This window comes from Bos indicus x Bos taurus, chromosome 29 (genome assembly GCF_003369695.1).
Source record: "Bos indicus x Bos taurus breed Angus x Brahman F1 hybrid chromosome 29, Bos_hybrid_MaternalHap_v2.0, whole genome shotgun sequence".
Taxonomy (NCBI): Eukaryota; Metazoa; Chordata; class Mammalia; order Artiodactyla; family Bovidae; genus Bos; species Bos indicus x Bos taurus.
In genome coordinates this window covers 26,611,247-26,626,909 of record NC_040104.1, presented here as the reverse complement: position 1 = coordinate 26,626,909, position 15,663 = coordinate 26,611,247, and the positions used below count along the sequence as shown (strand labels likewise).

The 15,663-nt window shown below is 44.4% G+C and overlaps 1 protein-coding gene across 3 annotated transcripts; it reads right to left on the bottom strand.

The window, feature by feature from the left end:
* Positions 1–805: 805 nt before the first annotated feature.
* HTATIP2 (HIV-1 Tat interactive protein 2) lies at positions 806–15,067 on the bottom strand. Of its 3 annotated transcripts, none has more exons than XM_027532115.1 (6): positions 15,039–15,067; positions 14,322–14,517; positions 12,325–12,432; positions 2,958–3,095; positions 2,402–2,463; positions 806–1,806 (listed from the first exon to the last, which is right to left on the bottom strand). In XM_027532115.1, exons 2-6 carry the CDS (start codon positions 14,514–14,516, stop codon positions 1,581–1,583), a joined length of 729 nt encoding a protein of 242 aa, XP_027387916.1. In that variant the 5' UTR covers position 14,517; positions 15,039–15,067; the 3' UTR covers positions 806–1,580. The 3 variants fall into 3 exon arrangements, with proteins under 3 accessions (XP_027387916.1, XP_027387914.1, XP_027387915.1); XM_027532113.1 differs by lacking the exon at positions 15,039–15,067 and adding an exon at positions 14,854–15,021; XM_027532114.1 differs by lacking the exon at positions 15,039–15,067 and adding an exon at positions 14,956–14,978.
* Between the last annotated feature and the right edge of the window lie 596 nt (positions 15,068–15,663).

Genomic DNA, 15,663 nt, shown 5'->3' with positions numbered 1-15,663 from the left:
AGAGGAGCCTGGCGGGCTACAGTCCGTGGGGTCACAAAGAGTCCAACATGATTAAGCAAATAAACACAACACACACACACCCATTAAAGGGGATAGCCTGTATCTTCTGGCGTCCACTGAAGCTTGAGATTCACTACTTGGCTTCCCCCAGCACAGAAGTTAAGACGAATTTCACTGCTATCCTTTGCCCCATGATGTGTGCTCCTCTTGACTCTGACCTTTCCTTCTGCATCTTCCTTTCCTTCTCCATAATTTTTAAAGTGAAGCACTTTGAGACATGTTAACTGGCTATGTGAACATTTTGTGGTTAATCATTAGAGAAATCCTAGACCAATAGAGAAACTCAAATATTTCTATCTTATGCATCCATGGCATGTACTGATCCAGTAACAGGTGGAATTTCCTGGAAATACACGGACACTGGACCCTCTTGCCGAGTGGCTGAAAACAGAAGCTATGGATTCAGGCTGACTTGGGTTAGAATCCTGGTTCTGCTATTTCCTGGCTTTAGCTTTGGGCCTTTGGGCAAGGCACTTAGCCACAGTGAGCCTCAGTTTCCCCATCTGAGATATGGGGATGATGTGAATTATAAGGATTGCTTGGAGGGTTAAAGGACAGACAGCACATATAAAGGTTGGCATTTCGCAATCCCCTGATAAATATTAGCTGCTATTCTATCACCCCACTGGTCAATGCACTGCATATTCTGAATGAAACCTGGGCATTTTCTAACAATCTAAGGGCACCCACGACTTATCCATTCATATTAATTATTCTATTTAATTCTCCCATGAATTATATAAGCTCGGCTACATAGTAACTTTTATCATATATCCAAAAGAAGTAGTAAGGCACAATATTCACTTACACATTGAACACTCAGTCAGCACAGGGTAACTCAAAGACACAAATGTAAACAATTTTAGTTCAGAACTCATCTGCATGATACATAAAGTGTGCACTGCTGCTGTGACTTTGCAGAAAAGCATTTCAAAGCTGGCCTCTGTGCCAGCGGCATCAGAACATTAAGCTTCAACAACAGATTCCTGTGCCCATAACGCAAAAGTTCTGAGTCAGAAAATTCTGACTCAGGCCCTCCTATGAACCCCTTATTTCTGTGCAGAATATCAGACACTAGGCCACCAGAGAGCTGGTGGATCTCTATTTTTGAAAGGCTCCCCAGGTGATGTCTACTTATGTACAAGCAAGCAAATGTTAGTTGCTCAGTCATGTCTGACTTTTTGCAACCCCATGGACTGTAGCCCACCAGGTTCCTCTGTCCTTGGAATTCTCTAGGCAAGAATACTGGAGTGGGTAGCCATTTCTTTCTCCAGGGATCTTCACTACCCAGGGACTGAACCTGGGTGTCCCACATTGCAAGCAGGTTCTTCACCATCTGAGCCATGAGGTAAGCCCCAGGTTCTAAAACACTGAGGCAGAGCACAATAATTTTTTGACTGGACAAAAACTGAAAACCATAGTCAAAGCACATTTTTTTTAAGACTCTGAAATTACCAATTAGCTGGTAGGTGTTGAATCTGACAATAAAAAAAAAAAAAAAAAAAATTTCTCCCGTGTGGTCATGGCTTGAGAGAGTCATCAGCTTTCCCCAGGTCATGGATGGCCTTGTTATCCAGCAGTTCCTTCTTCTTGTCACTTGGTCTCACGACGTTGTTCAGCATTGCTCTGACCACAGTTATCACTGGCACAGAGTGCCCACTGGCCCAAGATTCTGGTAAGGAGCCAAAGAACTTCCTAACCAGCCATTCACCTGGGCGAGATTCCTGCCTATCACATAAGAGAACTCTAAAGAGAAAAAGAAAAGCAGGGGAAGAGATGGTAAATTGCATTCAGACCATTGTTGTTGTTGCTCAGTCACTAAGTCGTGTCCAACTCTTTGCGACCCCATGGACTGCAGCACACCAGGCTTCCCCTTCCTCCCCTATCTCCCGGAGTCTCACACCATACAGGATGTTAATTGAACTGTGTCTCCCCAGATTCATGATAAAGCCCTAATCCCCAGTGTGACGTCACCCAACACTAACCCTGATGGTACCTTGATCTTGGACTGGTAACCTCCCATTCTGTGGTGTTACTCTGTTAGGACAGCCCAAACACCGATCCAGTGTGAAAACAGTCTTATTTGGGCATGAAGAGGATTCTGAAGAAGGCAGCAAACGCTACCCAGGAAATTCCAGACTATTCTGAACGTGGCACCAACAACGTGGCATCTACCCCTTTCTTGAAAGCCCAAAGCTGGGTTCTTCGAGGAAGTGCTCTCCCTCCATACAACTTCTATTCACATCATAGATATCTTATTTGTCAGTCTCTTCAAACGAAAAACCAGCTCCTAGAGAATAACCAACTTAAAGGGGTACTCCTAGGCAGTAGGAATACTTACCCAGGCCTAAATATGGAATAACGATCAAATTTTAACTCTTCAACTCTAGCTTCCACTTCCCCCTGTTAGCAAAAAACACATTTATTATGTAATCAAGACCGACTTGCTGTAATGCTAACAAGAGTAACTTGGGGTTTTGAAGACAATCTGCTTCTGCAGGTCTCAATATTTGTAAATATCCTCTTCCAGAGTTTTAGATTCTAGAGTCTGGAGAGTGAAGGAAGAGATGACGTGCAGTAGAAAATGAAAAAAGATGTGCTGAACTATCTCAAAGTCTCTTCTAATGCTAGAGTTCTGAGGATCTTTAATACCAGAGATGGCAACATTTCATTTCATGCTAACCAGATAATCAACAAAGGGGAAGACACTGGAAATTACCTTTCAAATCACTCTTGATTACTAAATATAGCCCTGCAAAAGAGCAGTCCCTGCAGCTATAAAAAATGCAAAACATAATGCATTTAATGCATTTTGGTATTACCTAGCATTTTTATATTATTACTGCCAAAAAGCCAGGCTTCCCCAAAGTACATAAAAGACAGAAACATGCACAAACCTTGACTTGCAGATATAAAAAATTGCTTGACTTATCAGCTCCCTTAGAGGAGAGCAAGTTGAAATGCTTGCACCCTCCAGACTTCGCCAGCTCTGCAGACTTCAGGACATAATCACGATCAACACGGACAAATCCCTCCTAAGGGCAAAAAGAATGAGTTTTTCCAAACAGCTGTGAGTTCATCTTAAAAATTACTCCTCAGCTTGGGTGGCAGGTAAGCAGTCAGTGGTGGGGAGGGGAGGGGATCCAAGCAAAATGAATCAGAGTAAAACATGAACATCAGGCTCAGACCCTGGGAAGGGCTCCGATATGACGCTCAGGACGGATGTTCCAGCTTCGGTAGCGAGGCCAGACTGTGATGAAAAACAAGGACAGTGACACTGAAACACAGACACCGAGCAAATCTGCAACGAACAAAAGGAACGATAATATCATGAGGCTTAGAAACGGTGTTTAGCCTCATGTTTCTGTGTCTTTGGTCACTTACAGTCTTACCACCCTCCTCCTGTCTTCCCTGTTTTTTTCAGTGTTAACTTTAACATGGTAGTGTCTCAGAAGAATGGCTGCCAACACTATCCAGGCACTATGAGAATGACGTCTATTTAACTTCCAACTTTTATGTTTTACAACATACTTTACTTCCCGGGTGGCTCAGACGGTAAAGCATCTGCCTGCAATGTGGGAGACCCTGGTTCGATTCCTGGGTCGAGAAGATCCCCTGGAGAAGGAAATGGCAATCCACTCCAGCACTCTTGCCTGGAAAATCCCATGGATGGAGGAACCTGATAGGCTACAGTCCATGGGGTCGCAAAGAGTCGGACATGACTGAGCAACTTCACTTTCACTTTACATGTTAGTAAGGAGTACATCTGCAAATTTTTTACTGACAGGTGTATAATCAAGGGGGTTTCCCAGGTGGCTCAGTGTTAAAGAATCTACCTGACAGGCAGGAGACATAGGTTCGATCCCTGGGATGGGAAGATCCCCTGGAGAAGGCAATGACAACATGCTCCAGTATTCTTGCTTGGGAAATTCCATGGACAGAGGAGCCTAGTAGCCTACAGTCCATGGAGTCACAAAAAAGCTGAATAAACAACAACATATAATTAAGAATGTTGGGAGACCCCTGATCTAGACTCAGTCCAGTGAGGGTAGCAGTTGGGTCTTTCTTAGTTCACATCTCAGCATCTGTACACACCCAGTACATGGTAGGTGCTCCAAAAATACTGGAATGAATAAAAGTCCAGTGAAAGCAGAAAAAAGGCAAATCCAACGAGGAAAAAAATAAGAGGCAGTCAAAGGAGGAGGGGAGAGGATGCTGTAAACAAGAGAATACGGATTCAGTTTTATTTTTAGGGTCTAACTGAAGGACACATGCCTGTATCCAGAAAACAGAATTCCGTGTAATAGCTTCTTGGGACCACCACAAAGCCAGGCATCTTCAAATTCAGGACAGCTGAAAAGAAGTCTAAAGTCCACTGAAGTTGAACTTCACAAGTACCCACAATTATATAATGAGGTTACACATAAGGAAGATTCCAAATCTGAAGGCTGGATTACTGTCCCAGTGATTTTTTTTTGTTTGTTTTTAATTAAAAATCTGCTCAGAGTCTCTGTAACCATTTACAGGGATGCGACGGGGAGAGATATGGGAGGGAGGTTTGGGAGGGAGGGCACATGGGTGTGCCTAAGGTTGATTCTTGCTGATGCTTGACAACAAAACTCCTTCAATTAAGAGTAAATGAATTTTACAAAATCTGCCCTCTCGTAGTTTTTGACCCTAAATGTATGTATCTTTCACAGGATAGACAGAAGGCACTTTTGGAAACATCAAAGCCAACCCCCTCACTGTGGAGATGTGACCGGCCACAAGGTCCAGCAATCCAAGAACTCCCAGCTAATAAGGGAGAGAGCTGAGAGCAGGATGCAAATTCCCGACTCTCTAAGCAGGGCTTCCCACTTGTACCCATGTTCCTTCTTACCTCACACCATCTCCAGCTAATGACAGGACTAATCCATTGTTGTGGCAGGCAGAATACTGGCCCCTCAAAGATGCCTACATCCTAATCCCCACACCTGTGAATGTGCTCGAGGCTGCACGGCCAAGGTGAATGAAGGGTGCAGGTGGACTTACGGCTGCTAACCAGCTTTTTCAGTCTCGTCTTTCACCCTCATCAAGAGGCTCTTTAGTTCCTCTTCACTTTCTGCCATTAAAGTGGTATCATCTGTGTATCTGAGGTTGTTGATGTTTCTCCCAGCAATCTTGATTCCAGCTTGTTATTCACCCCAGCCTGGGCTTTTGCATGATTTATTCTGCATATAAATCAAGTAAGTGGGGCGACAATACACAGGCTTGAGGTACTCCTTTCCCAATTCTGAAACAGTCCTTTGTTCCATGTCCGGTTCTAACTGTTGACCTGTATACAGGATTCTCAGGAGATATGGAAGGTGGCCTGGTATTCCCATCTCTTTAAGAATTTTCCACAGTTTGATGGGGTCGCAAAGAGTCGGACACGACTTAGCGCCTGAACAACAACATTCAGTAACAACAACCTTGATGCTGAAAAAGCTTATTCTGTATTATCCAAGTGGGCCCAATGTAATCACAAGAGTCCTTATAGTGGAAAAGGGTAGCAGAAAAGGAGATTGGAGTCAGGCAGTGTGAGGGGCACTGGATCCCCCATTGCTGGCTTTAAAGATAGAGGAAGGGACCATGAACCCCCGCAGGCTCTAGAGCCAGAAACGGTAAAGAAATGGATTCTCCCCTAGAGCCTGCAGAAGAGAATGCAGCCCTGTCAACACCTTGATTTTATCTCAGCAAAATCCACATCAGCCTGCTAACCAGAAGATGATAAATTTACATTGTTTTAAGCCACTAACTTTGAGGGAATTTGTTACAGCAGCAATAGGAAACTAATACAGAATTCAATTCTAAAACAAGGGGCCCAAGCGAACTTTCCAGACTTTGTATGGCAGTAGATCATAAAAGAAAACATATTCTCAGTATAGGACTGGCTAGAAAGTGTTCATAAGCTAAACGTCTTCTGCAACCACCTCCCAGACCCTGAAACAGAGCATCACTGTTACCCCAGAATCCTGTTTTGTCCTCTCTTCTCATCACTCCCCACAGAGAATCTTTGACTATGTCCACGACCTGCAGGACAGGTCTGTTGTTCCTTTGCCTTTCCTTTTTTTAGATGATATAACCTTAACTCTTAGCCAGGTTATCATCCCCATCTCCTTTTGGGTTGTAGACTTTGAGATTCAATCCTAATACTGGACTCGAAGACCCACCCTACACACCGAATGCAGTTCCCTCTTGCTGCTTTTCTTAATGGGTGTGCAGCACGCTGACTTTAATACTCAGCACACTCTGAGAGTGGGATGAGACTGATCTCCTCTGAGCCATTCTCTGAATTGAGATTTTACATGTGCTGAAAATGTGCCAAGAACCACCCAAAATGACACCGAAAAATTCGAAAACACTCTACTTCTCTTCCATATCTATTTTCTTCCCCTCACTCCAATTCAGCAGAACTCTGATTTTGGTAACAGGTCCATGATTTCCAATAAAATTACACTGGTGACTAGTGAAATTCCTTTTTGTTGCTGCTGCTGGTTTAGCACTATTTCTTAGAAGGATTATTAGAACTATCTGTTAAAAAACGTTTCTTCTTTCATCAGCGTCTTTAAAGATAAGGGAAAGCTTTAGCCAATCACAAGGCTCTAGACCGACGCCGTGCCTCTCACTTAATCCAGGGCCAGTAAAGGGATAATTTGATTAAACTGAGACCCCAATTTATTTGGCTTTAGTTCTGGATCAACCTCTCCTTAATAGAGTCCTGTCGTCCCCGATTGTTTGATGAAAATTAAAGTGACATAAATACCACGGGACTTTTTTCAATCTGATTAGTCAGCTAAGGCACATCAATAGCACCCCAGCCATCAGCCTCTGGCGTCCCTCCTGTCACCCGCCTGGCAAAGGGCTGACAAGGGCTCCTTGCGGGACGAGCACCCACGCTGCTGCTGCTGCGACCCCCACGCTTGGCCCATCAGCCCTGCTCAATGGGCCCTGTTGACAAGGTGCCCATACCTTTCTCCACTGCTGTTCTCTGGACAAAGCGAAATACTGTTTTATTAGCAATCAATGGCTGTTAATCCAAAACGATTTCACAAATCCTCTGAGCCCTCAAGCTGATTATAAATACGCATTTTTCCAAGCCCACAAACTTTGAATTTCACTTCCCCCACCCTGATGCGTGGCCTTTTAGCTGGTGAATGAAACTCAAAAGCAAAGGGGTCAACGGCTTTCAAGGACTTGGAAACCAAACTAAACGTGGATCCCAGCGACGGAGTCAGAGACACCGACACACAACTGGTTTTCTCTGGAGTGAGGAAGATGCTGTTTATAGACCGAAGGGAGCTATCTTTAAAATCTAATTATTAACACCCTTTCTTGTTCTCTAGCAACTCAAATAAAAACGCAATAGAAAAAGAAACCAAAACACGCTACTCCATATCCCAGAAACACAATTTTCAGAAAAATCATATTTAGTTTCCCTAACCATATAGCAGGAAAAAAAAGACGTCTCTTCTGAGAGCATTAAGTCCATTATATTATTGTGTCTTTACGATCCACAGTCGGTGTGTTTTACCCTAAGAGAGGAATCAGAGTCCTTCTAGAAAAAGGAATTGATTAAATAAATTGCCACTATAAATTTCCTTTTCCAGTACCAGCTCAAAAGAATAAGCACAATATACTTATATGACACAGCAGAGAGAGCTTTGTGAGCTCCACAAACATCTAAGGAGATAAATTCTCTAATTACTCTTTAAGTCTTATGACAATCCAAAGCTACTAAGTATTCTTTCTAATCTGCCAACGCCTGCACACTGGGAACACTGTGCCTTAGGAATAATTCATCCTGACACAGTACTTCAATTCTGACTGATAGGACAAGCAAGCAGCGGGAATGACGCAAGGTCAAGAAGAATCTTTTCCAAGAAAGGAGGATCTATCATCCCGCAAAGGGTCCCACTTGGCCATATTTCTGCTTCAGATTCTTTCTCCTCCACTCCCTTTTCAATCCAACCCTACAAATCAGACTAGAAAACAAAGAGATGCTGACCAACAATGGACGGTATGACCTGAGACCCCATTTGTTCCTGTCCTGGAGAGCACATCTGTACTTCATGTACAGAGTAGGAAGCAAGGTCTTGGTGAGCAAAGGAGCTCTGGAGAGAAAAACAAAATCTTACAGAGATTCCTGAGTCAAACTCCATGTTCTCACACATTTTTTTTTCCATTCGGAGCACTCTTTTCTCTGTGTTTTAAAAGTCAAAGAATTTTGCAGGCCAAAGGAGCTGCAGTGGTCATCTCCCTCTCAGCACAGACAAGGAGGCCGTGGTCCACAGGAGCTAACTGGCATACCCAAGGCCCCATAGCCACTCGGTATCCAAACAGAGCCTATAATCTGGGTTCCCTGAACCATCTGGGACCTCACCACTTCACAAGTCCCCTTCTAGACATCAAAGAAAACAGTAGAGGTGACAACAGGGGCTGGCAAACTTTCCCTCTATAGGATAAGACAGTAAATATTTGCAGATTTACAACTGTAATTACACAGCTCTGCCATCATTGTGCAAATGTAGCCATTAATAATAGATAAAGTAATGAGAATATTTCAATAAAATTTTACTTATGGATACAGAAATTTGAATTTCTTACATCCTCATGTGTCATGACACATTTTTCCTCTTTGAAAATTTTTAACCACTTAAAAATATAAAAACATTCGTAGCTCAAGGGCTATTCAAAAACAGGCAGGCTGTATTCGGCCCACAGCAGTGTGCAAGCGCCTGGTTTAGAAGAGTGTATTATTAGAATCAGAAGCCCAGAGATTCAATGATGCCTAATAAACGTGACAGTAGCTGTGTTAATCACATTAATGGCACCGTTCATTTGACAGACTCCAAAAGCCTGGACTTCGGAATCCTGTGCTGAGCTGGTGAGGAGATAAATGAAAAGAAGAAACTACAATAACACCCCCTTCAAACTCACTAACCAAATCCTTCTCTTAATAAGGAGAAAGCCCCATTCTCAGTGGCACCTGTGAGTTCTTTGCACTTCACTTACAGCCAATGTAGATCTGGTTTTCAAGGGATATTTCAAAGTTCACTGGCACGTAAGTTACATACCAAAGCAATGTGAAGGTCACCTGGGTCAACAGTTCCTGGAAAACCAGCAGGTGAGGAGGACTAACACTGCCCAACGCCTCCTGAAAGCAGGCCCAGCACGAGGAAGAGAGTTGGCTGCATCAGAACCCCCCAAGAAGCCTATTAAAAACACGCTTTCAGATACAACACATCTGGATTAGGGCCAGGTCATGAAGTCAACCTCTGATACAACACATATGGATTAGGTCATGAAGTCCCTGCACTGATTAGACAACTATGGCGTGTGAATGTGAAAAGAAGATCAGCATCTCACCAGCTGCTGCTAAAGGAAATGGTTTTGCAAACAGCTCAAGACGGGCTAACAGACCCTAGCACCAGTGTCAGTAGAAATCTTGGTAGACTGTATTTGAGGTTGCAACATCAAAATTCATATGTTGAAGGCCTAATCCCCAGCTAATGTACCCTTGTTTGCAGATGTAATTAGTTCAGATGAGGTCATACTGAGTAGTTGCTCAGTCATGTCCAACTCCTTGCAACCCCATGGACTATAGCCAGCCAGGCTCCTCTATCCACGGAATTCTGCAGGCAAGAATCCTGGAGTGGGTAGCTGTACCCTTCTCCAGGGGATACCCTCCAGGAAGCTATACCCTTCTGACCCAGGGACTGAACCCAGGTCTCCCGCATTGCAGGCAGATTCTTTACAGTCTGAGCCACAAGGGAAGCCCCATACTGAGTATGGTGGTTCTTAATTCAGTTCGACTAGACTTGTTATAAAAAGGAGAAATTTGAACACTGCCACAGGCAGTGGCGCTAGTGGTAAAGAACCCACCTGCCAGTGCAGGAGACACTGACTCCAGTTTGACCCCTGGGTCAGGAAGATCCCTTGGAGAGGGGCCTGGCAACTCACTCCAGTATTCCTGCCTGGAGAATCCCACGGACCGAGGAGCCTGGCAGGCTATAGTCCATAGGGTCGCATAGAGTCAGACAGACTGAAGTGACTTAGCATGCACACACAAGTACGTAGGAAAAACGCTATGAGAGGAGACACAGGGAGAAGTCAGCCATCTGCAGGTCAAAGAGAGAAGCCTGGAAAGCATCCTTCCTTCCCAGCCCTCAAAAGCGACCAACACTGTCAATACCCCAATCTCAGATGTGCAGGCTTCAGGCCTGGGAGATAGGAAATTCCTGTTGTTTCAGCCACGGGGGTTATCATTTTTTGTTATGACAGCCCTAGCAAACTAATACAATGAAGGTCAGAGGGAAATAAGTGGGCTACTCTGATGACCTCAACACTAGAGATAGAAACCCTGAATTTCTTGAAGTTCCTGTACTGGAAACTCGGGTTCTAGATGAAAATGTGGGCTATTTCAGTTACAAAACAGCTACAGAATGACACTTAGCTAGCCACCAACTTTGCAAAAGCCATCCAATGACCTTTTTAAAAAAAAAAACAAACTGACAGGGTTCCTGACCAGAATACCAGGTAGGGTGAGGCCCCCATCAAACAAGTACCTAGCCACTTGTGAACTGTCACTTCTTTTAAACTGCCTTAAGTCATCACAACCTCCAAGCTTCATACTGCATCCAATCTAAATTAGTTTCAAATTAAAAACAAAAAAGACTTTCTGGAAGAAATGTCAGCTTATTTCCTGTCACTATCTTAAACCATTTATGCCTTAACTAATTTCTGAGATTATATATTTGGTTTACTAGTCTTTTCCTTACTCATTAGTTACTTTTATCTTTTCAAACTGTTTGGAGAATGAAAGGTATTGAGCAGCCTGTGGGGTGGAGAAAAAACTCCCTCCCCCAAAAAAATATTCTAGATAGGGAACACACCCAAATCCTGATTAAAACTGCATTATGCAATTTGAATGCAATAAAACAATTTAGACCTTCCCCTGGAGAGCCCTATGAGATTTGCCTTCTGTCATGAAAATCAACCACTCTATGCCTAATGCAGTGTTTTTTATTTTGCTGAGTCACCACCAAAGTCAGGTTGGCAGTTGAGACCGTGGAACCTGCAGTGTACTAGAACAAAAATTTTTCCATGCTTTTAGAGGACACAAGGCTTGTGACTGTCCCTGGGAAAGAAAAGACTGCATGAGCTGCTCGGCAGGAAAATGACCCTTCGTTGGAAAGATGATATGCCAATTCCTGGGAGAGTCAAACTTCTTGATAATCCTCACTTCTCAGCAAAGAACTCATAAACCAGACTGTTCCTCTGGGCACATGGCAAAACTACAGAAAATCTGGAAATTCATCCCTAATGAAAGCATAAATACAATTATTCTTTGGATTGTCCAGAGAAATATATCTGAGCCTAACTTCTTGGTTGGTATAAATCAATAGTTCTTAACTGTGTGTTCTCTGAATGATTCTGATGCCCGGGCCTGTTTATAAACCTATGGTAAGCCCGCATGGGACCATCGTCGTCCTGCATATTAACAGACATGTTTAACTCCAGCAAGTAAATTCTGTCAGAGAGATAAACTATAGTCAAGGTATGAATCAAATAAGATGTATGCATTAACACTTCCCCAGGATCTACATAGTAAGCTTTGATTTCTAACTATATAGTAAAGTTTGACTTCTAGATAGAGGCCAATGCAATTTAGAATGCAATTTATCATTAAAAAGCAAATAAAATGTGTGTGAAGACAGTTCCGAGTCAGTTAAGGCTGAATCACCACAGGGGTTGAATCATCGCTGGAGGCTGAGTCATCACTGGAAGCTAGCTGAATCGTGCCTCTGTTCTGATGTTCTAGCACAGAAGCTTAAGGCTCTGCATGGAAATAGGTTGAAGCAAATCACTCAAGTGAGAGAGATCAATTTAAATCATTTATAAAGAAACAAAAACACTTACTGCTAAGAGCATGAGCCAGTTACTTTTACTCAAACCTTAGTTAGAGGATGGAGTGACCACAATATTTGCAAAAGGCAAGACCATGAAATATCTATGATGGGATATGAACTCAAGGATTATGTTGAAGGAAAGATGAATTTATCAGTACTATTCAAAGTATAGCAAATACTAGGGCAGCACATGGAATCTTAAGTGTTAAGTGCTAATATTAGCTAATTAATGTGCTAATTAAGCACAGCAAATAGAAAGCAAAAGGGGGAGCAAAAACAGAATCTTTGACGTGACTGACAAGAGAAAAGGGAAAAGGGTGTATTTCTTCCTTACCGCCCCAGCTTTTTTTCTGGTGGTACCCAGGCAACAGAATCCAACATCATGACCTTGAAAGGCAGAAGCATAGTCATCCAGTTTCTCAAAGTCCACCACTTCTTGATTCTAGACAACAGAGACATAGTTGTATATTACTTGATGTTATTAAAACAAAACAAACAGGAAAAAAATACCCCCTCTAGATTTAAAGAATAAATGAGAGAATATTAGTAGAGTCAATTCACTTAACATCACATTTTGCAAGCTCATTTTCTTCCAGAAAAAGCAATAAATCTAAATTTAAACATCAACAATGTACTTAAATGTCTACACTACACACAATTGGACTACAGGTGATCTAGCTCTCTTAAGCCAGGTTCAAATATAATTTTCTCTCTGGAAAAATAAAAGACTTCTCTGTATATTACCAGGAGAAATACCAATGAGGTATAATGTCAAGGAAGGAAATGGTTTCTGGAATCTCAAAACCTAGGTTTGAGTCTTAGGTTTGCTGCTTACTAGGCATGATAATCATTTTGGCCAAGTTATTCATATGCCTTAGCAATAAAATGTGTTCCTTCGGCAATAAAATGTGAAAGATAATCTTTCTTTCAGTCTAAACCAGCACTACAATCAGGCAGCAGGTGCTTGACAAAAAGCCATATTCCTAGGTCTCATGCCAACACTGCACTTTTGATAAGCACCCTTGCTAATTCTCACACTCATGAACATTCATGAAACACCATCTAACCTCTTAAGTTTGCTGTGAAATTTAAAAAAGAAAAGTTTCAGAAGTTCCCATCATCCAGGAGTTTACATAAAATGTTGCTTTTCCCTCTCTTTCAAAAGCATTTTCCTGGCACTGTACCCAGTGCTGAAGAAAAGAATGCTTACAGAAAGTGCCTGAGCAAAAGAAGTGCCACCAAAACTCGACCATCAAAGCACAGAACTCCATTTGTTTCTAACGGCCAGAAGTGTCCGACTTCATGCCCCATGAAGTCAGACTATGAAGATCACATATTACCTGCCTACATCTGAACAAAGATGTCCATTTGGAACAGAAAAATCCTGAGACCAAAAACATATGCAAAATGACCTGCAGGAGTCAAGGGCATTCATCTGTTAGACAGTTGTTAACTGGAATGTTCCACCTGTGAAACCTGTGGCAACAGTTGGGAGATATCAGAATTACACCACAGTTTAATTTACCACAGTTTACAAATTACTTCCTTTACAAATTTCCACCAAGATCAAGCTTCAGATATTTAGAGAATTAGCACCAGACTGCAATCTGCTGTGTCAGTGGGTCAACCAAGAAAGTGTAAGTGACAGGAAAAGGATGATTCAACTTACAGACACAAGCCTGCAGCCCTAAGTCAGGCAGGGCAAATTCTTGCAGCTGAAAAACCGCACCTCTCAGTGCCAGAAAGTGTTTCCCACTCCACAAACTGATTCACTGACATTAGTGTGCAGTGGACAGGTAAACAAAACAAGCAATGGGGTTGAGAAAATTGCCCAAGGACTGTTTTCTCTAGAAGCCATGGCAACGTGGCTCTTCTCTTCCTCCCTGGCCTCCCTTTCACCTAGGCTCCACCTTATGGGGGTCTGGACTGAAAGAAGGGCTTTGTTCAAGTGAGGAGGAAGCCCACTCGGACATACAATCCAGCTTCCAGTAAAGCCTCTCATAGACCAATAGTGGTCACACTTGCACACCTCTTGAGATGAAGTGAAAGTTGCTCAGTCGTGTCCGACTCTTTGCGACCCCATGGATTATACAGTCAATGGAATTCTCCAGGCCAGAATACTGGAGTGGGTAGCCTTTCCCTTATCCAGGGGATCTTCCCAACACAGGAACTGAACCGGGGTCTCCTGCATTGCAGGCAGATTCTTTACCAACTGAGCTATGAGGGAAGTCCGAACACCTCTTGGGGCCACCGCAAGCCATCCCGCAGAAAATACCCTCACCCTGCAGAAACACTGCGGGGACACTTTTGAGTCACAGCGCAAATACCCACCACGTTTTTATAAGCTTCCTCGTCCAACGTGAGCTTCCTCCGGCCAATCAGCGTGACTTTGGAAAACAGGCCCAGTTCCAGAATTTCTTTCAAGAGCACTCTGCCGGTTTCCCCGCTGGCGCCCAGAATAAAGACGGATTTATTCTGCATCCTGAAGTCTTCCCGAAGCTTCGGCAGGGCTTCTGTCTCGGCCATGCTGCAAAAATAACATTAACAGGTGCTGGTCTCGGGACGTTTAAGGGGCGGCCGTGCTTCCCCCGGAACAAAGGTGGGTGGGTTGGTCTGGAGGAAGGTACGGTTCTTCTCCGCAGTCGGGGCCCAGGGGAAAGTGCAGAGTCACCGGCAGGGCGTGGCTCCCTGGCCGTTCCCCAGCACCTGAGCCAATCCACACCTCAGAAGGGGCTGGAACAGGGGCTGCGCCAGGTGCCACAAACTGCCGTTACCAGGGAGCCCGTGTCCCCGACTCTGGCCCCTCCTTCCTCCAACCACAGGGGGTACGGAGCCTCCTCGGTCCCCCAAGCGGAGGGGTTACCTGAGGCTGGCCCCCTGCCCCACGTCCTCGGGCTGCAGCAGGAGCAAGGCGGCTACTAGCGCCGCCACCCCCGCCGCAACCGCGGCGCTCAGCGCTGCGCACCGGGACATCTGGCCATCCCTCCAGCCCCGAGTTCCTCGTCCCCTGGCACGCCTCGGCGGGGCCCCTCCCAGCTCGACGCCTACCGGGACTTCGTCTTCCGGGTGACTTCCGGGTATCGCTGCTCGCCCCGCCCAGAGGGATGGGGCCCTGTGGGGCCGGAGGGTGGGGCCCTGTGGGGCCGGAGGGTGCGGCCCAGGCGCGCCTTGAGCACGTGGCTGCGCCCATCTGGGTAGAAAGCTCGGAGACCTCTACCTCAATGTCGGGGATCTCTGGGCTCCTCTCTCCAGCGTTCTTCCTCACCCTCTGGGCTGAGCTGGCCTGCATCCAAGGTCTCCGGCCAGTCGCCTTGACCTGCGTTTGACCCTTTTCAAAACCTATAATGTCAACTGCGTGTTGAAAATCTTCGTCTTGAATTCACATTGAAACGTAACCCTTCCCTTCCAGCCGCCCCCAAACAGCAGTAAAACCAGTCTGCTCCTTGCCTCTCTTGGGTGTCACTGTCTATTCATTTGCACAGTCTTCACCCCTTCCCTCTCAAGTCAGAAATTCCGACTCTCCCTTTGACTCCTTTGGCAGGCCTTTCCACATTCTAGATTAATCACCAAGGCCTCCATCCTCTCTGCCTTTTAATTATTTCTCTTATGCAATTCTGGCTCTCACCTTATCTCACCAGTACAATTGGTTTCCCTGCTTAGGTTCTAGATGGTT

Coding starts and splice junctions, on each gene's coding strand:
- HTATIP2 (XM_027532113.1), bottom strand. CDS start 14,963: ATGTCCCGGTGCGCAGCGCTGAGCGCCGCGGTTGCGGCGGGGGTGGCG. Junction 14,518..14,853: donor GGGCAGGGGGCCAGCCTCAG/GTAACCCCTCCG, acceptor TTATTTTTGCAG/CATGGCCGAGACAGAAGCCC. Junction 1,807..2,401: donor TATTCCATATTTAGGCCTGG/GTAAGTATTCCT, acceptor TTTTCTCTTTAG/AGTTCTCTTATGTGATAGGC.